A 26,356-nucleotide genomic window follows, 5' to 3' on the forward strand; every position below is an offset into this window, starting at 1 on the left:
CACAGAAAATTGATTTGTATTTAACATATAACAACAGTAACCATTCTAATTTTCAAACTACACATCATGAGAAATGATTTTGTGTAATTGAAATAAATAAGGAGAAAAACAACTGTAATGGTGTTTAAATGTAAATGTGTTACTGTAGTTACCTACAGTAACACATTACCTAAGTTACTGTAGTTACCTACAGTAACTTTAGTTTATTTAATGGTTAGGATCTGGAAGAAAATGTAACATTACAATGTACTACATGCAGTACGTACCATAGGAAGTTCTTACCTTCAGGACATGTATAACAGAAACGTTGAATTTAACTTAGTGAATTTAGCTTACTAAACAAGTTTTAGTACACATTTTACTAAATTTCAACTTTGTCATAGGCTAAAATGTTATCACTTATCTGTTTTCGAATTCATTTTCACTACAACTTATAATGAACAACGCTGAACTGAGATCGCGAGCATCATATATCTCTCAGGTATTGTGAGAGGGATTTCGGCAAATAGCATATGAACATTTTTGTCGTAATCAGAATACCGACTGCCTAATTTTAATTTCGAGATAAATTTTTGTTGATATTGTATGGCGGAAAACAAATTTCCCCTAGTATGGTCATGGATGGAAAAGCATCGTGTTTCATGAGGTTAAGCGAAACAATCTTATAACAGGGCATCATAACCCGTGGGCACACTATATTAATAATTTGGCGTGTACAATCGCGAAAAAAGTATATAGTAAGAACAATGGGATGGGAGGAACATCTTAGCTTTGTGGTTAGGTGCGTGTAGCTGCAAACCTCCGGTTGCAATCTTTGCGAGTTCAAATTCAGTACAGTATGTGTTTTGTATTCCTAGATTTTATTCGCTGTAGCTAGACAGACGACAGATAAACTTTGAGATTTATATATATAGGTTATAGTGCGCCCTCGGAATACAAGGTTCTTGTTTAAAGGTTTTGCGCCTTGTGATGTGGAACATAATGCTTTTTTTATCCTCACATTACAGCATTTTTCGCCATACTACATCAACAAAACTGTCTCTCGTTATTTAAATTTGGCTGTCGATATGCTGAATCATCGGAATAAAGAAGATACCAATATGGTAGTCGCCGCAATCCCTTCCACGCTCACTCTTTCTCTCTCAGTTCAGCATTCTTAGTGTTTTGTAAATGCTTGGTATTGCGTGAGTGAAATGAAAATTAGTGAAAACGAAAATTTATTGTGTGGTATAGTGTTTAATATAATATTTACTGTAAACTTTAATTCAGTATATGTGTATAACTATATAGCTACATAACTACATATATAACTTTAGTTCATTAGCAATGGGTCCTAAAATTAGTAACGACGTTAAAGGAAGAAGTACGAACCATAATCATAAGCAGATCATAACCATTAAATACACAAGTTACTGTAGGTAACTATAGTTACCAAGGTTAATATGCTATTTTGTTACTATTTACAGTACCATAACATTTTAATAACATAAACAAAATTAATAACATTTTCATGTTATTAACCAGGGGGTGTTTGCATTAGATAATTACTATGGGTTTTTATACCCTCTATATGACATTTTCGCCTTATGATGCCAACACCGAAATAAATTAATGTCATATAGTGGGGTACTTGAGAAGTATTTTAAGCAGATTGTTTGCATGCTATTCAACTTCCATCATGGACAGCCTACCTGTGACTCAGGTTGATTGTTGTACGTATAGACAGGAGCTTCAGCTGGGAGGCTGGGCAAGTAGGCGCTGTGAACAGCTGGCTGTGTTTGTTGGGCATAACCGGCTACTGATGAATATTGTGTGGAGGTGGTGGCCTCTTTCATAAGTTGGGTGTATAGCTGGAATGCCTCGGTAAGCTTCTCATTCAGTCGCATCAACTCATTATGCTTGGAGTCTGTCCGCTCCAATTCCTGATCTATGAGAGGTCCCATGACTCCACATTCCTCTGTAATGTAATAGTTACACTCATCACAAAGCTGGTTCAACTAAATGCCAGTCAAATGCAGCGCTGATGGGAGGTTGACATGAGTATGATTAACAACAAACAACATACACCTGTAGCACTATGGCAATGTATGGCTCCAATACTAGCAGTGTCACATGACATCTTTACAGGTAGAGTTACATTATATTTATTATCTTAAAAAGAGTTAGATGTTTTTAAGAATATTGATTAAGAGTTATCCATATTGTATCAATTTATTTTTTCCTATATTCATCCAGTAGACTAACCAATTTATTTTTTCCTATATTTAGTACTCTATCGAAATTGAATTCTACAAACAATTCAAATACTCATCAGTATTCATAATATAAGAATGCCTATTTTGTGATAATATATATCACAAATTAGCGTGTTCGTTGATGTCCCAAATATAACAGTTAGTAAGTCTCTCCATCTTCACCTTTTCAAGTTGTGTATATATCAAAATAATGCAGTGCGACTGTCGGTTCTGTGATAATGATCACAATCATTGCGTAACTGGCAAGCACTGGTCAGGAGAAAAATGACTAATTACATGTACCAAAAACGAGTTATTTTGATGGCATCGCCAAAATTGACTGTTACGCTGAATCCAATGGGTTTAGCTCTATAACTACTCTTATAGAGATAAAACTAGGCAGCTATGAAACACAGCATCCCAAACATGCATGAAACCTCCCAACCGCATAAATGGCGATGTGACTTCAACTAGTTCAAATAAAATCGGAGTGAACCGATCTCAACAACTAGCCTTGTGTGATCCACCAAAGATACCCAACTAAAATGATGGATATTATCACAGTTGTCTTGTTGTTAATGTACGAAAGATGACAAGAGCCAACTAACGTAGGGAACTCGAAGAGTACTGGTTGAACGAATAGAATAAGAACAAACCTTCCAAATGAACCATCTCGGTCGAGTCCTCTGTTGCGCCAGTTGGGTCAGCATTCTGTATATGGTCTAGGGCTCTATCTATTACACCTTCATCTATCCTAACTGCTTGTGGGTCGAACTGCTCAACCTGCACTTCCTCATCAAACTGCACCGATTTTTTCAACTTGGCACCTGCAACGATTGCTATACATAAAAATACACTAATGCATTAAACAGTTGATGATCACGAGTACTGGAAAACAATTAGACACGGAAACACTTGTACCCAAGTTCTTCGTACTCACCAAGATCTGTCGTCTCTGTTAAGTCTGTTGTTACAAAATTTACTGGAAACAAGCCTTCACCTCTCCATGTAGAGCCTTTCCACCAATTAGGATCACTGTAAATATATGGATATACAAAACCAAACTCGTAAGTATGTCCAGCTAAATATATGAATGCGAGATCAAGACATACATAGTTAAGTTGTTCTGATATTTACTTCATATGTCAAAACCATCGAACATTGGTGTAAATATGTTACAATAATACATTGTGTTCGTTTAATCCATCTCACAGCTCAAAAGATTAATAATCTATCGTTAAACCTCTAATTGAACGCCACCTCTATGTGACCGCCACTAATAATAAGTGAAGGTTAGGAAAATAAAACGCCCATCCTCCAATTGAACGCCACCTCCATTTGACTGCCACTGTGAGAGAAGGGTTGAATAATAGAGTGCCACCCTCTTATTGAACGCCACCTCCATTTGACTGCCACTATAAGGGAAGGGTTGAAAAATAAAGTGCCATGGCATTCAATTAGAGGTTTTACGTATATACATAAATCTCAATGTTTGTCTTTTGCTTTCTGTCATCACTGTGTCCAGCTAGAGCGATTAAAAACTAGCAATGAGAATTCCCCACACATGCCGTGATGCCCACTCATGTCGTGATGCCCACCCATGTCGTGATGCCCACCCATGTCGTGACGCCCACACTAGATGTCGTGATGCCCACACATGCCGTGACGCCCACACATGCCGTGACGCCCACACTAGATGTCGTGATGCCCACACTAGATGTCATGATGCCCACCCATGTCGTGATGCCCACACTAGATGTCGTGATGCCCACCCATGTCATGATGCCCACACATGCCGTGATGCCCACACTAGATGTCGTGATGCCCACACTAGATGTCGTGATGCCCACACTAGATGTCGTGATGCCCACACATGCCGTGATGCCCACACTAGATGTCGAGATGCCCACACTAGATGTCGTGATGCCCACACTAGAATTGAACTCATGACGATTGCAAGTATGCAAACGAGCGCACCTAACCACAAGGGCTAAGCTGTTCTTATCTGATTTAACTCATCCATGGTATCTGAAGGCTAAATATGTACAGTTTATTATAAATTAATATTACCTTTTGTGTTTGTTCTTCTTTTGAAATTTTTTTCAACAGACATTTCAAAATCCAATATTCATTTTTCTTTATTTGTAAATTTCAATTGTGTCGTTTCAATTTCAAATGTTCCGTTACAGTGCAACTGTAACGGCACATTTTCAATCTTTATTTTCGGTTCAAAGGGGAATCGCTAGAAATTGTAAAACTAAAAAATTTTCACATGGACATTGGACATGGAGTTGTGTCTACATTTTTTCTCGGTTTGGTCAGACAAAGTAATCTCACGCGCTTCGCTGTTGTATTTAATTCCGATATTTCATTTTTACGTTTGTGCCAGTATCGACTATTGAGAGGTACCAGTATAGTAGTATTCAATATTTTAATGGATAGCCTCTGCAGCAACTGTAACCTTTTATATAGACACACTTCTATGTACTCTTTTGTTATTATTAATACAGCATATTCGTGATTTTTATTTTGTCTTTTCTCAGTTCGTTTCAAGTATATCAATTCACTTTTTATTGTAACAACTGTAAGGTTTAAATATGTACAGTCTACAGAACCTACACTTTACATAAAATACAAACCCTGCTATAGGAGTAATGAAAACGATAACTCACCTGTCATCTAAAACTTTTATCAGTTCGCCTGTTTTGAAGGTTAATTCATTCTCCTCTACAGCTTCAAAGTCATACAGCGCACGTACCTGTGAGTTAAGAAGGTGAGCCATGGTAACATGACCATTACTGTACCACACACAAAACAAGAAACCTATCTTTGCTAAGTGCTAATTGGCCGCAGCTGGTAAACTCCATGTTCCTAAAGATAATCCTTAAAAATACCAATACTTATAAACAAGTGCATTTCTAGTTGGCAGTCTGAGTCACAGAGCGATGTAGTCGGCATAAAAATTATATTTGAGAGTGATCACAAGCATCTGGCTAAGCCTTCAAAAGTATATCCTGTAACTGCAATTATGTACATTTTTCAGTGAAAACCGGCGCATCAAGTCCATCAAACCTTACCTGCATGTCTGACGGTTCTGATGGCGGTGCCCCAGCTGTGCCAATTGTTGCGGATACAGAATTGGAAGTGTGACTTGACTGGGCGAGTGTTGACATAGAAGGGTACAAAGACGTCGATTGGCTTTTAGACTGAGATTCCTTTAAAGAGAGAGCCAAAGCCTTTTCTAAATCCTCGTCCCCACCCGTAGAAACTGCAGCACTCGAGCTACTAAGTGAGGTCACCCCCGAACCGTTTGAGCTCATGCCAAAGTAGGCACCCTCACTTCGCAATGCTTGGTAGAATGTCGGAATGACACTAAAATGAGTCAAGTTCAAGGTTGAAATGCATTGTTTCACAATTCTTCACCAATCAAGTTGATAGTGTAAAAGCACAAGCAATAGATGAGCACAATGCACCAATGCATGTTTATTAGCTGATATTTGATTCTCAGTCAACTTTCTAATTAATCAGCTGAGTAGTGCTGCACAATATCTTTGCATGTAAAAGTGATTATTTGGTCTCTAAATATATCGAATATTGAAAAATATCGAACATTGGAGTTGTCTTCTTTCGATAGTGTTAGACTTGAAACACGAACGATTGAGAGGCTATTGGTTAATATTGGTTGAAAAACAGGAGTTGTCCCTCTTTACAATAAGGAAGTGGACAACTCCAGTAATAAATGAACGATACAACAATAAAATATTGGCTTCGATATTCATATCGATTTGAAAACTGACCAAATATAAAATCATTCACTGAAATATATCGTCACATCGAATGATATCATTTTATCATGCAGCGCTACAGCTGAGTGATTAAAAATGAACTCGAAAAACTAAGAGGTTCTCATTTTCCACATTTTAATTGGTCACTCGGTCATAATTTCTTTGTTTTGCCTGCATGCAAGCTGAGTCTAACATTTACGAGTCTGTTAAGTGTGTCCATAGTAAATTCATACAGACAAATGCCCGCTGTCATTTCTTTGTGTTGTCCGAAACATCAGAACTCAGGCTTCCCACAAAATAGTAGGCAGTAGGTTGCGTGCAGTTTAGGTTTGAGTGCAGGCAAGTATTCAAACAGCAAAACTTAGTTATACGAGTAGGTTTGCTGCCAAGTTATTGGTTTTTTATCCCAATATACATACAGTTCATCTTAGTGTCACACCCAAATTTGTATCTTTGGTTTATAAATTGATTTAAAGTTTTTAACATGATGTGCCTACTTGGACAGTAAACACTAGAAAGGCAATCTCGAATGTATGGTAGGCCTACACTTAAATTACTGGAACTCCAGTGAGCTATTTCATTGGTTACACACAACTTGCTGAAATGAGTGAAAAACTGTATCTCCTTATCCGGCTCTCACGTTGATTAACTGTAAATCTATTCTCAAGAACTGCTCAACAAGAAATAATACCATGTAATTTTAATAATAACATATAATTTTTTGTTACACAAACTCATTTGAGACGAGTTACCCATTTTTTATTCCAGCATCCTATTGGTTAAAATATTGTTACTGCAGTCATTTTGATCGAGCTTTCACCACAGATAGATGAATAGCATTGTCAGTAACTTAAATTGTTCCGCATAGAAACAAGCCCATTGGAAGGAGACGATCCTTAGTTGTTCAGAAAAAGCTGCCTTGATCAGAAAAAGCTGCCTTGATCAGAAAAAGCTGCTTTGATCAGAAAAAGCTGAAGGGCCGTGACGCACATGTGGCCACCCATAGAGTGATTAATCAAAATCCTTGGCTCACTGAGCCTCCCCAGTCGGACACTCAAATATGATTCGTCGCTAGCAAGGAAGACCGCGGGAAGTTGGAGGATAGTGGTTTGAAGAGGAAAGTGTTGTATTATTGTTTTGGTTTTGTTCAGAATAGATGTTTTTAAAAGCATGCATAAAATATTTATTTACATTTATGTGAACTGAAAAACTGTCACACAGAAAAACACAGAGCTTGAACTGCTAGAAACAAAATTTGTCTTGCCCTGTATGCCCTGTATGATCACTCAAAAATTTATGAGCAAAAATAAAACACTTGTTTGCTGACTTTTACTGGCAAAAGAACCTGCGTAAAACATGTTCTAAGGCGTACCCATGAGAAACAAATGGGCCAAGGGATGAGACAAACAAACAGGCCAAAGTATAAAAAGCCTTCCAGACTGTTGTATCTAGAAATATCTTTTGTAAATTGAAACAAAATTACTACCAAAAGGCGTTTCATAATTTAAAAACTTCGTGTATAGAGGCTTTCGCGAGTAGAGGTTCCACTGTATTTCATGTACAGTCAAACATGGATAACTCGTCCACGGATAGCTCAAACACATGGTTAATTCGAACGGTTTCTTTGGTCCGTTCCCACGTAATGATAAATTGCTATAGATAACTCTAACTCAACACTGTTAATTCGAACTGTTTTTTTGCCCAACGGTACCAAAACGGTTGTTATCGCTTTAGAAAATCACTTTATTCAAAGCCATAGAGCTAAACCTCATCTTTTCGTAATTCATAAGCGTCGTTATTACCACCGGCAAAATATTTTTGTCAACGACTTTTCTAAAGGTTTGGTGAAATTTGATTTATACTGCTATACGATGAATAGCTTGGGCTAGCCGGGTCACGCGCGCAAGGATTTTCGCCACGCACATACAAAACAAAAATCGCATGTTGTTTTTGTTTTGTATGTGCGTGGCGAAAATCCTTGAGTGCGTGACCCGGCTAGCCCGTGATGAATAGTTTTCCGAGGTTGATTCCGTGTTGAATCAACGTCGGAATGTTGAATGTTTAAAACGTCTTAAAAATTGTTGTAATTAGACGTATACGTTGTTTTAGCTACAAAAAACTATTCATCGTTTGACCTAAACACAGAATACGTGTGTACATTCAATAAGTATCTATTAAAAAAGCGTGAGTGATATACAATGTACCGTAAAACCTCATAAAACTTCTAATTGAACTGCCTCGGAGTGTTGCTCTTAATGAATCCCAGGTAAAGTAAGGTAATCTTTGCATAAACTTCAAGAAAAAACGGCAAAATTGATCGTGGGTAAAACCCCCAAAAGAAAAAAATGTCTTTTCTTTTGAGCATTTCAACAACGATCAAGTTTTGCCAATGTCAATCTAAAAAACATCACCTCAAACAACAAACCAATCTCAAGTGATAGAAAAATCTCTATACTTTTTGATAAAAACGTTTTAAACTTTACATTAGAAGCATTTAATTTGAAACAAGCCATTTGTGCTTTTGATTTATATTATAGTTTGTATATGTACATGTATCTACTAATAAATAAGTAAATACATGGACTTGTGACAGTGCTCTGATAACTTGAACGCTCTGATAATTCGAACACTTTTGCTCGGTCCCTTGAAGTTCGAGTTATCCATGTTTGACTGTATTTGCATATTTCTAGTGATGCTAAATATGGGAGATTTTGCATTCACATTCTAACATTTTAGTAGGTTAGATACTACTTAAAAAAAGGGTGGGTGGTGGAAAATCTTGCTGACTTTAGAAACATTACAATAGAGATATGTTTCCCGATGATAGATGACAGCACACAATAGATTTAATTCCTTAACAGTGAGGAAATCAAGTTGGTATACAAATATACTGACCAGTAGTAGGGTATGTTGTCGTAAATGATGTTGTTATCTTAAAGGTTGACTTACAACAAAATTTACATTACAGTTATTTGGTATCAAAAGGTTCATCATGTCTTACTCTGCTGTGTTGTAGGTGAAACATATAAGGAAATGTGATTACAAGCTCTTAAAAGCTTAAAAGTGAACAGTTAATCGCAGCTATCACGAAAACGTCGAGGTTGGAATCCCTCTCCAAAATGGTTCAAATGGGATGTAGCTGAACACGATGAGCTTGTTTACACTTGATATGTGTCCACAAGCATAGTTAAACCTCTAGACATGCCTGCACACTTTTGACAACAATGACTTAGTGAGCGGGTGGCATGAAATGGTAAATGAATCAGAGGAAATCAACGCTACCATCTTACCTAAGTTTAGAATCCGACTTGAATTCATTTTCGGCCCATTTCTTCAGACTCTCCTTATATTTATCTGCGAAAGCCGGAGATGCCTAGAAGAGAAACACCAAAGGCAGGTTGTTGACACTGTATTGTACAAGCTCATTCAAGTCCTGACGAACGAAACCCTGTAACTGTTGTCAAAATATGCACCATCCTTCCTATTAACCGTCCCCAATAGCTAGTCATATAATTCTACACCTTAACAGGATAATGGCAAGTTGTGAGTATTCCTGTTCACATTATTAGAATAATAGCAGGCTGTGATTATTCCAGTCCATATTAAAAGGATAACAGTGAGCTGTAAATATCCCTGCTAGAATTTCAACTAAGTTAGGAAGATCATGGGAAAATCTAGTTGACAGTAGCTAGAGTAAAACAATGATGTATTCAAATGTGAAAAGGTAGACAAACAACAAACAGTGAGAGCTGTACAAGAACCTGCAGAGGTTGATAAATGTTATAAACCAAAATATTAGCAACTGTTTGCCAAATTTTTTTCATATTGAGCAAAATCAACTTCAAATGCATGACACTTATGGATCATAATGTTCTGTTTGGTGATGATTGATGATCATTTTCAGAGAAGACAATAAGAGTTAGAGTACGCAACTACTAAGAGGAAACGTTTGCAAAAATATAATTTGAAAATACGATTAGACAAGACCAAATGCACATGTTATAGTAACATAAATCAAATTTAATATGTTCAACATCAAACCCAATACACATCTAATATGTGCAACAGGGTATTGCACAAAATAGATCTTTGCGAGAATTGGTAAAAACATATGTTAGCTTTTTGCGATGGGTTCAAATTTGAAATTCCTTTAAAAAAACTGCTCAGTCAAACAGTAAAACAAGGCATGTACAATATCATGATCAACATTTAATTCTATTGCATTATATGTCTTTAAATAAACAGAAAAACTAATTGGAGCTAACAAAATAACACAGCAAATGAAAGCATGGCAAAGAGCATGCTAATGCTGGAAAGCATGTTAAACATGTATTTATATACAATGGTATATTTTCCCTATATACAAATATATATTTTTGCATTCTAACTCGCAATATATACAATGGGATATTCCTGTACTTTAACATACAAATATAAAAAAGACAAATGCATTCTGAGTGTATGAATGAGAGAGAGATATAGAAAACTAGCAAACAGAAAATGGCAAAGAATTTGTATGACTACAATAAACAGGTTTTATAACCTTCATGGTGCAAAATCCATTTTGGAGTTATCAGCTTTTACAAAGTGACCTTTTGTTCATAAACTCTAGCGTAAATCCTCTGGATGGTGTTAAGACAAATTTTTAATAGACATCGATTTCTGCACTGCGACTATGTGCAGTATTTTTACCACTACATCTAATATCTGAAACACTTATGATTTCTCCTATGTATAACATTGCAAATCCAAGCAATAAAATATAGGTGGAGATTGAACAGTCTCCTGGGTTATATAAATACAAGCAAAATTACGTCACGAATCAATGCACAAATAAGACAGACGAGCAGATTGAATTCACTGTTGTGCAACATAAAATAAGTATTTTGAAATGGCATATTTAAAAGATGTTGTCAAACAGTTATATAATCAGGCTGCTATAGAATGCTTTAGACTAGTATACTCTGGTTTAGCCAATCGTGCACGCTTTTTGAAGAACAAACATCCATTAGTCGCATTTGTGGCAATTTACTCCAAGATGTCAAGACTAGTAACACGTGTCTAGCCAGTTGTTATTACTCCAAGCTAATCATGATATAGGTCATTCTAGACATAAGATCCGATTGGTTTAGCTGGTATTTTGAAACCTCTTAACGCAAAAGCAGTGCAAGATCTGCAGAGCTGATCATGTCCCTGATGGCCATCGTTTGACCAGGGTGCTCTTCAATTAATCACCACCAAAGCTGGTTGCCTGGATTTGAAAAGCTATGCATGTTGGAAGTCTTAAATGTTGCAAATATATGATATAATAAGGTTTCTTACAATACATAGTTGCAAAAACCAATAACTATTAAACATAGATTGTAAAGCCATTCAGAGAGTTCACACAATAATACTTCTGAACTAAGGACAACTCGTTAGAGCATATAATTACACAATTCAATTAGTAACCTGTGCACCTTATTGCACCATGAGGAATACCCAACTTTATAAATTGAGGTTTCAATTATGTTTGTGTAATTTTAACTACATACGAAGCAATACATATATGTAAAGAACCATGACATTTCAAAAAGACCGATCAGAAACAGCAAATGCACCGTTATACAGTGCACCATTATACAGTGCACCCTCAAGATACGATTACCTTGTTATACCGTTTTTTAACTTACGAAGTGAAACATGATGATTTTTTCACCTCACCATACGAATCTTACTTCACCATTCGAATCATATTTCACCCTACGAATCATATTTCACCATACGAATCATATTTCACCATACGAATCATATTTCACCATACGAATCATATTTCACCATACGAATCATATTTCACCATACGAATCTTACTTCACCATACGAATCATATTTCACCATACGAATCATATTTCACCATACGAATCATATTTCACCATACGAATCATATTTCACCATACGAATCTTACTTCACCATACGAATCATATTTCACCACACAAATCATATTTCACCGTACAAATCATGTTTCACCATACGAATCGTATTTCACCATACGAATCATATTTCACCATACGAATCATATTTCACCATACGAATCATATTTCACCATACGAATCATATTTCACCATACGAATCTTACTTCACCATACGAATCATATTTCACCATACGAATCATATTTCACCATACGAATCATATTTCACCATACGAATCATATTTCACCATACGAATCTTACTTCACCATACGAATCATATTTCACCACACAAATCATATTTCACCGTACAAATCATGTTTCACCATACGAATCGTATTTCACCATACGAATCATATTTCACCATACGAATCATATTTCACCATACGAATCATATTTCACCATACGAATCATATTTCACCATACGAATCTTACTTCACCATACGAATCATATTTCACCATACGAATCATATTTCACCATACGAATCATATTTCCCCATACAAATTCAATAAAATTTTCACCCCAGTTCGCATTTGGCAGTCAGTAGTGCGCTTATTACTTACGCCAAAATAACAAAAAGGCTGCAATGCGAAAAAAATTCCACAACACCTGAAAGAAACGCAATGACCAATTTCTTTCGGTTCAGCATTTCTCGAGTGCAAAATGGTAATATTTTCCATTTAAGACCAGCAGCAAAGTTGGAGTTGCGATCCCTTCAAACACATTAGTGGTGGGACAACTTCCTTTAACCTGCCAACAAATGTCTATTTCATTACATATTAAACAGGACATTTTTGAGAACAGCTTCGCTCGAACAGCTTCGCTCGAACAGCTTCGCTCGAACAGCTTCGCTCGAACAGCTTCGCTCGAACAGCTTCGCTCGAACAGCTTCGCTCGAACAGCTTCGCTCGAACAGCTTCGCTCGAACAGCTTCGCTCGAACAGCTTCGCTCGAACAGCTTCGCTCGAACAGCTTCGCTCGAACAGCTTCGCTCGAACAGCTTCGCTCGAACAGCTTCGCTCGAACAGCTTCGCTCGAACAGCTTCGCTCGAACAGCTTCGCTCGAACAGCTTCGCTCGAACAGCTTCGCTCGAACAGCTTCGCTCGAACAGCTTCGCTCGAACAGCTTCGCTCGAACAGCTTCGCTCGAACAGCTTCGCTCGAACAGCTTCGCTCGAACAGCTTCGCTCGAACAGCTTCGCTCGAACAGCTTCGCTCGAACAGCTTCGCTCGAACAGCTTCGCTCGAACAGCTTCGCTCGAACAGCTTCGCTCGAACAGCTTCGCTCGAACAGCTTCGCTCGAACAGCTTCGCTCGAACAGCTTCGCTCGAACAGCTTCGCTCGAACAGCTTCGCTCGAACAGCTTCGCTCGAACAGCTTCGCTCGAACAGCTTCGCTCGAACAGCTTCGCTCGAACAGCTTCGCTCGAACAGCTTCGCTCGAACAGCTTCGCTCGAACAGCTTCGCTCGAACAGCTTCGCTCGAACAGCTTCGCTCGAACAGCTTCGCTCGAACTTTATTACTAGTTTGCACGGCCTAGTTCTGTCTATCCTACTCGTCATAAATAAAAATATAACTTCAACCAAAACAGAACAAAATCGCCAACAAAGAAATGCTACATGAAGATGTTAGAGTCTGTTGAATCAGCTTGTTCAACTTTGTTGCCCTTTTTCTGTATCATGTTTATGATCATGAGAATAATTCTTGATGGTACAAACAACATAGTTCAATTCATTCCATTTGAAGGCCACTATTTGCTTCATTTTAGTAATGCTGGTTTTCATCTGTTTCACTTTGGTTGAAAATTACATCTATAATACATCTGTTTTACCGAAAAAAATGTCCAGCTTACATCACATGCCAAAAGTTTGCTTTGCGAGTATTTTCATTTCCGAAAATGAGTTTTTGTTCTACTAACATCAAAATTATTGTTGGCTTGTGAAATATCGTGATTATGTTGTAGATTGATGCAATTTTAAAATGCAGTCAGCTAATTTGCACGGTTGTCAACGTTTGATTGACATGGTAAATAACATGTGTGGTGGACCATGGTCTTATACATCCTATATATGCCATGTATATCAATTAGAAGCTTGTGGGAATCGCCTACCTTACTGAGTATATTCCTAGACTCTTTCACAAATTCCGCAGTAGCAACCTCTTTATGAAATGCTGAGCCACAATTTAAAATGCAAGCGTCTAGTAGAGTGAGTGCGTGTAATTGTATATTCTTTGATGAGTGACTTAATCTTTTCATGACTGACTTGAGACAGTCCTTCGACCTACAAGAGAACATCCAATGTTGTGAAACTAAATTTCTTTGACAAAACCAAAAAATAATCAATGTGACAGGAAGATAGAGGTTAGGTATTACATCCACGATCAAACCAACTTGTCGAGCCTGACATGTCAATTATTTACTTTCAGCCAGGTCAAGCTTCTTTTTCACTATTTTTTAATTAGTATATATTTATGGTTTATGTATTAAACGACGTATAGATATAAAACTAAAGGAATGCTTGTTATAAAATAGATAATTTACATAAAACAAACAAAGCACTGTATAGTTCAGTAGTTCTTAACCTTTTTGCTCCATTCCCCCTTTTCCAAACCTAAAGACAGAAATTCCCCCCTCCCAACCCCTTCAAATAATGCACTGCAACTAGATAATGAACTTTATTTATATATATAACTTATATACATATATATACATGTATATATGCATTTATTACAGTCATATTTACATGGAATATTAAAAATGAATGTATATTGAAACTCAATATATCTATCATTGTAAGACAGTCAGCAGACTAGCGCGATTGCTGTGTTTGTTTGGAGCTGACCAGAAGTTTGATGTTAGGAGTTGTTGTAGATAGGGCACGCCGTAGGTCAGCTTCTACTTCCAGGCGGTTTCTAGATTTGCTCTTTATGGTTAGCATTGCTGAAAATGCTGACTCGCAAAGATATGTGGAAGCAAATGGTATTTCTTATGGTTTTTCTTCTATGGTATAATCTTAACCAAGGGGAATTTCCCCTTGGTTAAGAACCACTGGACTATAGTTATTGATACAGTCAAACATGGATAACTCGTTCACGGATAGCTCGAACACATAGTTAATTCGAACATTTCCTTTGGTCCGTTCCCACGTAATGATAAATTGCTATAGATAACTCGAACTCAACACTGTTAATTCGAACTGTTTTTTTGCCCAATGGCTACCGAAATGGTTGTTATCGCTTTAGAAAATCACTTTATTCAAAGCCATAGAGGTAAACTTCATCTTTTCGTAATTCATAAGCGTCGTTATTAGAGTTGCCCCGATTTCAATATCGGAATCGGTATCGGTGCCGATATGGGTATTAAGTATCTGAATCGGTATCGGCCGATCTTTTCTTAAAAAATCGGACACTTCAGATACTTTTTACATATCAACTATTTAGTAGAAACCTGTATTTTAGCCCGCTACTTTAATAACAAATCATCAGCTGCAAGTTCCTTGCTTTTATCTAATGATTTTCAAGCCTGTCACACAATCTATTTCATGTCTATAGCCTAATAAACATCCACACAGCTGCGCAATATTTTGGCTTAAGTCAGGACGTAATCGCCAAGTGCGGTATTTCCCAATTACAGCGATATGATTTGTTGCAGCCAATCACGAACAAGAGATCCATAATGAGCAACAAAAATGCGGTGTAATGTTTCTATGTACTAGCATGGCGAAAGTAATTTGAGCAGTTGATGCATAAAGTTATCTATCTCTCTCTCTCTTGATCCTGACGATATGATGTATCGTTTGTATCGCATAAAATAACCTCAGTGGCTTTTCGGTGTTTAGCCTGCCCTCCATCATCTGTAGCGCGTGAGTCCTTCAGTACGACTGGCGACACCGATAGTGATAGAAGATAAAGACGTCTCACTGAGATAATTGAATCACTAACGGTAATTAAAAGACGCATTTATTTGCTTTAGACTTGTACAGGTGCAGCAATTTGTTCAGCAGTAGAAGAGAGACTTCAATATCACAGAGAAAGCTGTACCACTAACTGTAGTTACCATTAATAGTAACATATTTCAAGAAACATGGACTGTTTTGTTATTAGATGCACGGTATGTCAGTATGTGAATATATATACATGTATATCTTTTTTCATAAATACAAACAAATAAATACATTAATATTTATATTTTCTTTGCATTATATTTATACTTCCATAATAAAATGAACAACTATCGATGCAACACAAAAGAATCTGAATCGGTATCTGAATCGGATTATTTTTCATTAAGAATCGGTATATCGAATCGGTATCTGAATCGGCTGGTGAAATTAGAATCGGGGCATCTCTAGTCGTTATTACCACCATCGGCAAAATATTTTTGTCAACGACTTTTCTAAAAGTTTGGTGAAATTTGATTTATACTGCGATACGATGAATAGCACGGGCTAGCCGGGGCACGCGTGCAAGGATTTTCGCCACGCACATACAAAACAAAAATCGCATGTTGTTTTTGTTTTGTATGTGCGTGGCGAAAATCCTTGAGTGCGTGGCGTAACCCAGCTAGCCCGTGATGAATAGTTTTCCGACGTTGATTCCGTGTTGAATCAACGTCGGAATGTTGAATGTTTAAATCGTCTTAAAAATTGTTGTAATTAAACGTATACGTTGTCTGAGCTACAAAAAAACTATTCATCGTTTGACCTAAACACAGAATACGTGTGTACATTCAATAAGTGTCTATTAAAAAAGCGTGAGTGATATAGAATGTACCGTAAAACCTCGTAAAACTTCTAATTGAACTGCCTCGGAGTGTTGCTCTTAACGAATCCCAGGTAAAGTAAGGTAAGCTGCATAAACTTCAAGAAAAAACGGCAAAATTGATCGTGGGTAAAACCCCAAAAGAAAAAAATGTCTTTTCTTTTGAGCATTTCAACAACGATCAAGTTTTGCCAATGTCAATCTGAAAAACGTCCTGGCAATAACATCACCTCAAACAACAAACCAATCTCAAGTGATAGAAAAATCTCTATACTTTTTCATGAAAACGTTTTAAACTTTACATTAGAAGCATTTAATTTGAAACAAGCCATTTGTGCTTTTGATTTATATTATAGTTTGTATATGTACATGTATCTACTAATAAATAAGTAAATATATGGACTTGTGACAGTGCTCTGATAACTTGAACGCTCTGATAATTCGAACACTTGCTCGGTCCCTTGAAGTTCGAGTTATCCATGTTTGACTGTATCTCACTTTTTACAACAGAATTATTTTGCTTGATCTGACAGAATTAAGTTCTTGCTGAGAAATATTTTCTGACGTATACTCAGTATTTTTTCTGACGTATACTCAGTATTTTTGCTGACGTACGCTCAGTATTTTTGCTGACGTACACCCAATATTTTTGCTGATGTACACTCAGTATTTTTGCTGACATACACTCAGTATTTTTGCTGACGTACACTCAGTATTTTTGCTGACGTACACTCAGTATTTTTGCTGACGTATACTCAGTATTTTTGCTAATGTACACTCAGCATTTTTGCTGACATACACTCAGTATTTTTGCTGACATGAACTCAGTATTTTTGCTGACGTACAATCAGTATTTTTGCTGACGTGAACTCAGTATTTCTGCTGACGTACACTCAGTATTTTTGCTGACGTACGCGCAGTATTTTTGCTGACGTACACTCAGTATTTTTGCTGACATACACTCAGTATTTTTGCTGATGTACACTCAGTAGTTTTGCTGACGTATACTCAAGTGTTCTTGCTGTAAAAGCTAGAACTTCTGTACCAGAGTTTTAATATACATAGATATCAGTAAAAAATTCTGCACAAGAATCGAAGCATTTATTGTACAGAAGCCATATTTAATACTTACTTCTATTTTCGTGAAACCGGCTGCAAAAGAAAAATGCTATCACCTTCGAAGTTTTACCAAAATGCAGACTCCCATTCTCTAATATAAAAATATAGTTATCAGGAATATGCAGCGACAATGTTGAAGAATTTTACTAGCAAAAATATATTTAGATCGCTGTTTAAATTTTTTTTCATTGATCCTAAACCTGAAATTAAAAATTTGGAGAACAAATTTTACTCTTTGAACTGTAAGTAGACAGAAAACCAATTGCTTTGTTTTGTTTTGCTAAAATGATAACACAATATTTTAAATTTTCTGTGACAAAACTTGAGGTTTTTTTGAGCTCGAGTCTGCAAATCAAGTTTAATGATCGAGCTCAAACTGGGCTTTAAAACTGCATAATGGGTCGAGCTGGAATTTTAGGCCCGATCTTAATCTTATGATATGATGACCATCTTAATGTTTATCATTGACCTAAAAACTAATAGATATCAGTTTGACCTTGAATTATTACTGATATGCAGATCCAATAAACAAGCAGTGAATAAGACATCACCTATCTATATGGTTATCTGTATACCCCTTTAAAGACACTTTATCAGTCATAATGATCTTCATATGCTACGATACTAACCAGATTTACACACATACCTTACAGGATGAAAATATTCGTTGGTTATAAAAATTCGCGATTTCGCGAACAGTCAATTCCGCGAATTATTGAATTCCATGAATAATTAGTTCTATTTTTAATCACAAGGGAGAATAAATACTGCCTCAAATTAAATACTAGCCGCTAGGCATAAATACTAAATGTAGTTGAGTTCCAAAACCTTTTTAAAATCATTGCTACAATCATTGCTCTAAAATCATTACCAACGCATCACATTTCTGGCCATTTCTTAAAAAATTATTCAAGGTTGTCACAAGATATGCAGAATAACGTCATCGCAAAAATAGCCGCAAGACAGAAGTACTAAACGTAGCCGAGTTCCAGAACTTCTTTAAAATCATCGCCGGGGCTTCGAGTTTTATTGCCATTGCATCAAACTTCTTTACAAAATTATTCAAAGTTTTCACAAGTTATACGGCATGGCTTCGTCATCACAAAAATATTTCCTACAGTCTTTTGACATTGAAATCAACTCCATCAATCTCTAATACCGTAGTTGCGGATGATAATGATTCTGATATAGACATTATGGTATGTATTTGATTTACAGTGCAAATACGTTTTTCCATAATTAACTGCGTTAGTTAATTCTTTTGTTTAAAAACTGATCGCTTTCATTAAATACTTCACCTATTGTTTTTGTACTTCCTTAACACATTAATATTTTTTATTTTTTGCGTTTACTGCAGATTGAGAATGAAACATAACCTACTCCGATTACGAAAACTAGAGACAAGCAGTACTATCCATCAAGGCAGGAATATTGGCAGAGAAGCAACCAGTCAGCCTAGACCCCTTCATCAACAACTCCTTGATATCGCTGCAGAAAACATGATTATAATATATGTTTCATGAATAGATATATTATAATTTATTACAAACTTGAGCGTACAAATAAAATATTTCAAATACAAATTATATTTTACAAATGATGAATGGAGTAAATATAAACAGTTTAGTCCATATGGCGGTTGTCTAGCAATAACATTAAACTGGTAATTTCGATAAGTGAATACTAGCGTATAATGGTGCTCTCTGACTAGTTATTTTGGTAATAGCAGCTCCATATCGCTGTCACTGTCTTGGGTAGATGCTAAAGGCGATTCTCTCGCTACTACATGGCTGGTAAGGAAGTTATCATCAGAACTCTACTCGTGGCTTACTATTGCAAAATTCTGCCAGTTGGCCAAAGCTTTGTGCTCGTAAAGGCGTTTTTGTTCGTTTTCTAAAACAGATCTATTCTTCTCGTTAGCAGCTGCGGTTACTTCTACCTCAATTTCAAGACCTCCCTGAATGATTGGTGATCTTCTAAGAATGACATCTATTACCCTTGCAGTCATTGTGCCTCAGTTATGATGAAAAATCTCTCTCTCACTAAAACATATAACGAAGCGGTAGGGATGGAAAAAATAAATATTGCGTTTTACCGAAAAACTAAAGTAAAATTCAACTAATTTAGCAAACGGTTTTGAAGAAAACTCATTGCTTACCACAAGTTGTTGGTTCATCAAAGGCCTCCAAATCGATGAATATTCGTGAAAACCTCTGAACGCAGCAAAAAATTTATAGCTTAGCACGATCGACTCGTAGTTGTAAGCTAAATAGAAACCGAAACACGCAATGTGCGCATGCGTAGGGTTAACTCTATGGCTATCCGCAATAGAGTTAACTCTTCATAGAGAGTGACAGTGTTCAGCCGCGAATAAATTAATCCGCGAATATGCATGAAATGGCAATTTTCGCAAAATTCAACTCCGCGAATAAATTCATGCAGTAGGGTAACCCTCAAACATTGCATGTAGCCTCACTAGGGTGTTCACTAGATAGAACTGCTTGATAACAACATTATTGAACTGGTTGAGATCCTCAAGTGGCAAGCCAATAGATAACTAAAATAATTCTCTATAATGTAAACATAATGTTGTAAACACGAGGTTATTAAGTAAACAATTATCAGACCGAGCAAAAAATACATACCCAGTCGATGACTGCCCAGCCTTATCACATATTTCCAAAACAGCTGCCCAGTTAGCCTCTGCTGCATTATCTGGTGTTGCTTTTTCTGTACAACAGTAAAGTTTGTGAGCAAACACAATTTAGACAGTAGCTTAATTTGATGTCCTAACTAAGACATGGTTTTCTTTTTTTATCTTTCCCACATTGTATGTTTGTTATTTCAGTGATGCGCACATGCCCACAAAATGGAAATAAAGTAAAACACCGTGACATATGAAGTAATCAGTTCTGATATTAACATCAAATGTGTACATGTATGTCAAAGCAAGCACATGCTGTAGTTGTATGTCGAAGCAGTCACATGCGGTAGTTGTATGTCGAAGCAGTCACATGTTGTAGCAATTATTGTTTTAAGGAGACTATTCAAGTCATTGCACAATAAAAAAAACAAGCACTTCAGATAATTACATATAGCATTGAAACAAATTGATTCTATAGAAATATGTAAATAAAACAAATAAACAGTAATAATAGACTGGGAGTTTTTATTGTCTCATTACCTTTAAGTTAAAGACCGATGAATTGGGGATGTAACCGTGGTAATACAAGAGGTAGATGATGATTGATAGACAGAGCTAGATTAGCAGACTATGTCAACTTTAAATTGACATACATTTAAATTTATTTCTATATACCTATACAGTTTTTAAATTTTTGTAATATCATTGCCAGCTTTTCAACTCTTTACAGGCTTTTCGTTTTTGCATCACCTTCAATATGACCAACAGCTTTACAAATCATTTAATTAACTGACTCGAGATGTTTGCTCAAGTTCTTGTTTCGCGTCATTTCTACGATCATTGCGTTTTACATCCCCTACTATTTGCACTAGACTTCTTGGTGTACATCATTTTAAACCTATGAAAGGGTACGAAGAGCTGTTTAATATTATTTAAGCAATTTAAAAGCAAACAAAAACGAGTAAACCTGCATGCATATATACTGATCTACAAAACTGCAGTGTTTCAAAATACTTTCAATTATGAACGAGATATATTACTTTGTATGTTCAGAAAAATATTTGTTAAACTTGCATAGTTTGAATAAAAACAAATTGCGTGTTCAGGTGATCCAAGTCAAGGTATGAATGTAGCTAAAACACATAGTCAATCTTGAATAGAAAAATAATAGAGAAGATAAAATCTTCTCTTTAAAACTAACTTTATAACTATATATTTACATATTAAATACATTTTAATTTTTGTAAACATATAACATGCAACATACATACATGAATATACACACATTTATATAACACATTATATACCAGTGTATTATATAAATTTATGTCCAGCTATATGCGTACATAATGCTTCAACTACTTGTATATGTTATCTATGATATACGCCTGTACCATCATATGTACCTATATTGAACACTATGGAAAACATAAGCAAACCTAAAATCAACAAGCTTGCACATGTTAATTTGTCCTTTGTTGTGCGTGCACCCTCTTTCATCAGAACATGCATGAGACATGTTTTACATGGTATGTTCAGGAGAAAAAAAAGGAACTATCCCTATCATGGTTACTAATAGAATGACACATTCACTAGAATAAAGGCATGTTTACTAATAGAATGACATGTTCACTAGTAAAATAAAATCCTATTAATAAAACAGTCTCTGAATCACCAAAGTTTCAGGAACTTGAAAAAAAAACTTGACATATCAGAAACGGTAACACTTCAATCACTCCAATATACAGCAATAGCTAATTACTCTTGTGCACTTACCAACTGCTCGGTCAAATGATGATGGCCCGCTGTCCGTGTCTGACATCTAAAATATATGAAATACATTAGCAAATAAACATGTTTGTAATACCTAAAATAACTCTGTAACCTACAAAAAAAAACTATTAAACAAGCAGGTGTGCATTTTGTTATTTAAAATAAAAAATAATAACATTAAATAAGAAATCTAGTCAAAATAATGAATGCTTATTCATCCGAGATAATTACGAAGTCTTGGTGTTTTTCTAAAGGTTTGCAATTGCAAACAAAACCACACAAAAATTTATGTTAGTTTAGACGCTCTAAGAAAATTAATTTTGATTACTGACACTGGTACTGCTAGTCCTAGCATAAGCCTGGTTATTTACTCTTGTGAAAGAACTTGCTTAGCTCAACACGCTAACTCAGATGTCTGTGTCATTACCAACCAAGGATAATGCATGTAATATGCATAGATATAAACTGTACACTCTGCTATATATCCATATATATCTTTTGGAGAACAGAGCCAAAAAAATCAAAGATTTTTCCTACTTGAAACGGACTAATTATTGGGTAAAACATAAATTATTATACTGTTTTATAATTTCATATTTATAATTTTTAAATTATGTTATATTCTCATTCAAATTGTGACTTTTGTAAGACAGCCGATTTATTTTTGGTTGATCAATTTTTAAGCTATTACATTTATATTTGACTCTTATATACCGAAGTTATGATTCTCAATAATAAAGGTTGCATTCAACTTATGTACACATTCGCTGCATCACAACTAGTTAACATGTATATGCACAAAAACTACCCCTATCAGTCATCCCTCATAGCTTATAGCACAACTAGCTGTTGACTAAACCTGACTTATGTATATTAATCACAAGTCTCTTTTAAAAAGAATAGTTAATGACTTCTAGCATCACCATAAACAACTTTTAAGAAGCAGGAGTCGTGAGTGTTTATAAAAGCAATAGATCGCATATAACAACTGTTGACATTGGCAAGTTTAACCCTATCAGATAACTGAAATAGTAAAAAATAAATACAATAGGCACTTTAAAAAATGAAGCTAAATAATAAGACAAGAGTCAGTTTTAAAATGTTATATCACAGGTTTATACAATGTTCAATTGAAAGATTTTACTATTTGGGTCTATCCATAAATAAATGGATTTTTTGGCAAAATTCCAAAACAGTAATTTCATTAAAATAATGCTTCACATATGAAGTATACATACAATACCAAACCCTAAAATAGAAAAGAATTGTGGAGGTAGTGCTCCTCTATCATGTCTCAATAGTTTGCTAAAGTTAGTGTATATGCACAAAATACTTTATAGTTATAATGGCAAGATAGAGATGCTTGTACACGGTATACATATTACTCTGAACACAAATATCTAATTGTAATGGATTTCACAATGGCTTTGCTGCCCGTTAATGCATAAATTGGCATTGCGTGCACTGATCTATTGATGTGGGACTCTTTTATAAGTTGGCATGTTTTGAGTAACAATGGTGACAGGAAACATCAATGAGTTTCTACTAAACTTGTATTATTAGTTCAAAATTAGTAGTAATTTGTTTTCAATGCTAACTTTATACGCTGTACCTTTAACTAATTTCAGTTTTGCTCAAAATTGCACATATTTCCGAAATTTGCGTCACCGCTGTTACACTGTCACCAATGTTACACCCCTCAACTCATCTAACTATGGGATTAATTTGAGTGAATTTCACATTTAACCGTAATTTGTGGTGTTGTTGATGTTCTCATGTATGAGTTACTCATTATATTGTAAATTTAAGCCATTGTGGGAACTTAACAAACTTCTAGCAAGTTAGCAAATGGTTGCTACCTTACAAATGTATTACTAAGACTTGCGACTTCGATACTGAGAATGGTTTAAAATTTAATCCGATCCAATCATGTGAGCAACTTGTAACAAGTGCTTGAAACAGAATATTGTTAGGTGGAAAGTCTGTTCATCATTTCTGCTTTCAACATGGGTAAGACAACATCTGCAGAACAGATGCGTAAAAATCGTAAAAAATATGTCAATATTCAAAACAATACTCAATATTTGACTGCCCAAGCTAGTCAGAATCAAAAAAGTAGAACAAAATGAATAGCTCAACTTACAGAAGATCAATTGGAGGAAACTCGAGAAAAAGCAAGAATTAGAGTAAAGCAATACAGAGATCGGGAAAAAACTTTTGAAAGTAAAATTACCAGGTATGTACATTCATTTTTTTCTTCAAAAACTTAATGCTTTACTACATCTGTGTACATTATGGATGTCTTAGGTTAATGTTTCAAATATTTTGTAAAAAAAATGTTATTAAAGTTTATATTCATTTTTTGTAGCGACTACTTTCCAATTTGGCAACCCACAATCTGAAGATGAAGCTGTAAAAAGATTGATCGAGCACTTCTAAACAGCCCAAGCAAAGGTCGCCAGACCGTCCATAAACTAGCAATGTTGGACTATCATTGTCAGAAGATGGCAATAGAGATGAGAAAATATAAAATAAAACAAATAAATAGAAAAGTAAAAGTATGCCATTGGAAAGTTTTTACTTTTACTTTTGATCCTGATGACCATGCAATTAGTGATCCAGTGAGTGCAATTCCGAACCCATCAAACAACTAGCAAGCACATTGAAAGAAGGTGATTTTGTGCTAACATTGCTGCCTGGAAAAAAAACTTCTAGGCATTATGTAGGAGTGGTAAACAGTGTAGATGCCCTCAAAGCTAAAGTGCAGTTTTTTTAAAGTGAAGCCAAAAAACACTTTTGTTGTTAATACAAAAAATATAGCATGGGTAGAATTTCATCACATAGCCAAGTCACTGTCTTGTCCTACTCTCTCTAAAAGAGGTCAGTAATGTTTTACAGAAGATTTAGAGCATGCAGAATGCTCTAAAACATTTTGTTAGTACATTCTCACAATTACATGATCAATATTCATTTTTTCATCTTACGTTATTTAAGCTTAATCATGTTTGTCATGTATTATAACTATTATATTATTATATTTTATACTTTGAAACCAATAAAAAACATTTCAAGGCTTGTCTATATATATTGTAATCATTAGCTTTAATACCTTTATTGATCTCATAACAGTGAACTTAAATATTTATAAGTTTACAGAATATAAGAAGCGCAACGATGGTGACAATTGGCTGTAACAGCGGTGACATGTTTACAAGCATGTAGTTCACAACTACCATCTAATATCTGGATAAATTTTAGTGCATATGTCAGCAAGCTTCTTTAAAATAAGACAAATAAGTTTATATAATTGTGCCTCCCGCCAAATCAGAGAGTTTCAAGTATAAACAACTAGCCCTTCAAAATGCATATTTCTCTGATGTAACGCGACTGACACACTAACTACATTTCTCAGTAAAAATAAACTATAGTGTGACATATTATACATAATTCGAAAGAGCTTGCTGAGCTCTAAAAGAATATCTAATTTAAAATCATCTTAAATGCAATACCAATATTTTATAATTAAATTTCTGTTCTAATTGTAACAATGGTGATTATGGATAGACCCATTTACACTAATTGTTCAAAACTACTAGTACTAAAGATTTTGATAGTTATATTAAGTGCATTTGCAGTAGTTTTATGCTTATTTATTAGTTTATACATTTGTTTAAAAATAACTACGTTCAATTGAAAACTACATACTTTTTATAAAACTAAACTGGCGCAGTTTTACCACACACACATGCTCATATATGTAATATATTTCAAAACTTCAAAAGTTGTAATATATAGTCATTGCAGAGCTACTGAATAAAGTTAGGAAACTGATAAATAATCAACCTAATATGAAGCAATTATTTGAAAATACTAAATATAGCTATAAAACGAGATAGTTAGCCTCGACGTAGGAAAGTCTTCTCTCTATTCGAAATAACATTCGATATTTACCTTTGTGACTGTCTAGGTAAAGAATGTTAACAAAAACTGTATTAACACGAAACACGTTTATAGTTCTAAATTATTTTTTGCGTCTTACTAAACTGAAATCGAAGTTATAACTTATCAGTGTGTTTCATGTCCTATCGACT

General features: G+C 35.4%; 1 protein-coding gene across 1 annotated transcript in view; it reads right to left on the reverse strand.

Annotated features, from left to right (window-relative positions):
• Positions 1-26,356, reverse strand: part of LOC137385395 (signal transducing adapter molecule 1-like) — a 27,850-nt gene extending 1,494 nt beyond the window's left edge. Inside the window, exons 1-10 of the mRNA XM_068071847.1 lie at positions 26,217-26,356; positions 22,269-22,314; positions 20,494-20,578; positions 14,079-14,250; positions 9,310-9,392; positions 5,312-5,606; positions 4,907-4,992; positions 3,175-3,269; positions 2,891-3,061; positions 1,692-1,957 (exon numbers count right to left, since the gene is read on the reverse strand). Of these exons, the coding sequence (XP_067927948.1) occupies positions 1,692-1,957; positions 2,891-3,061; positions 3,175-3,269; positions 4,907-4,992; positions 5,312-5,606; positions 9,310-9,392; positions 14,079-14,250; positions 20,494-20,578; positions 22,269-22,314 (1,299 nt within the window). The 5' untranslated portion in view covers positions 26,217-26,356. The remainder of the gene's footprint in view (positions 1-1,691; positions 1,958-2,890; positions 3,062-3,174; positions 3,270-4,906; positions 4,993-5,311; positions 5,607-9,309; positions 9,393-14,078; positions 14,251-20,493; positions 20,579-22,268; positions 22,315-26,216) is intronic.

Source organism: Watersipora subatra, chromosome 1 (assembly GCF_963576615.1).
Source record: "Watersipora subatra chromosome 1, tzWatSuba1.1, whole genome shotgun sequence".
In the NCBI taxonomy this organism is placed as follows: Eukaryota; Metazoa; Bryozoa; class Gymnolaemata; order Cheilostomatida; family Watersiporidae; genus Watersipora; species Watersipora subatra.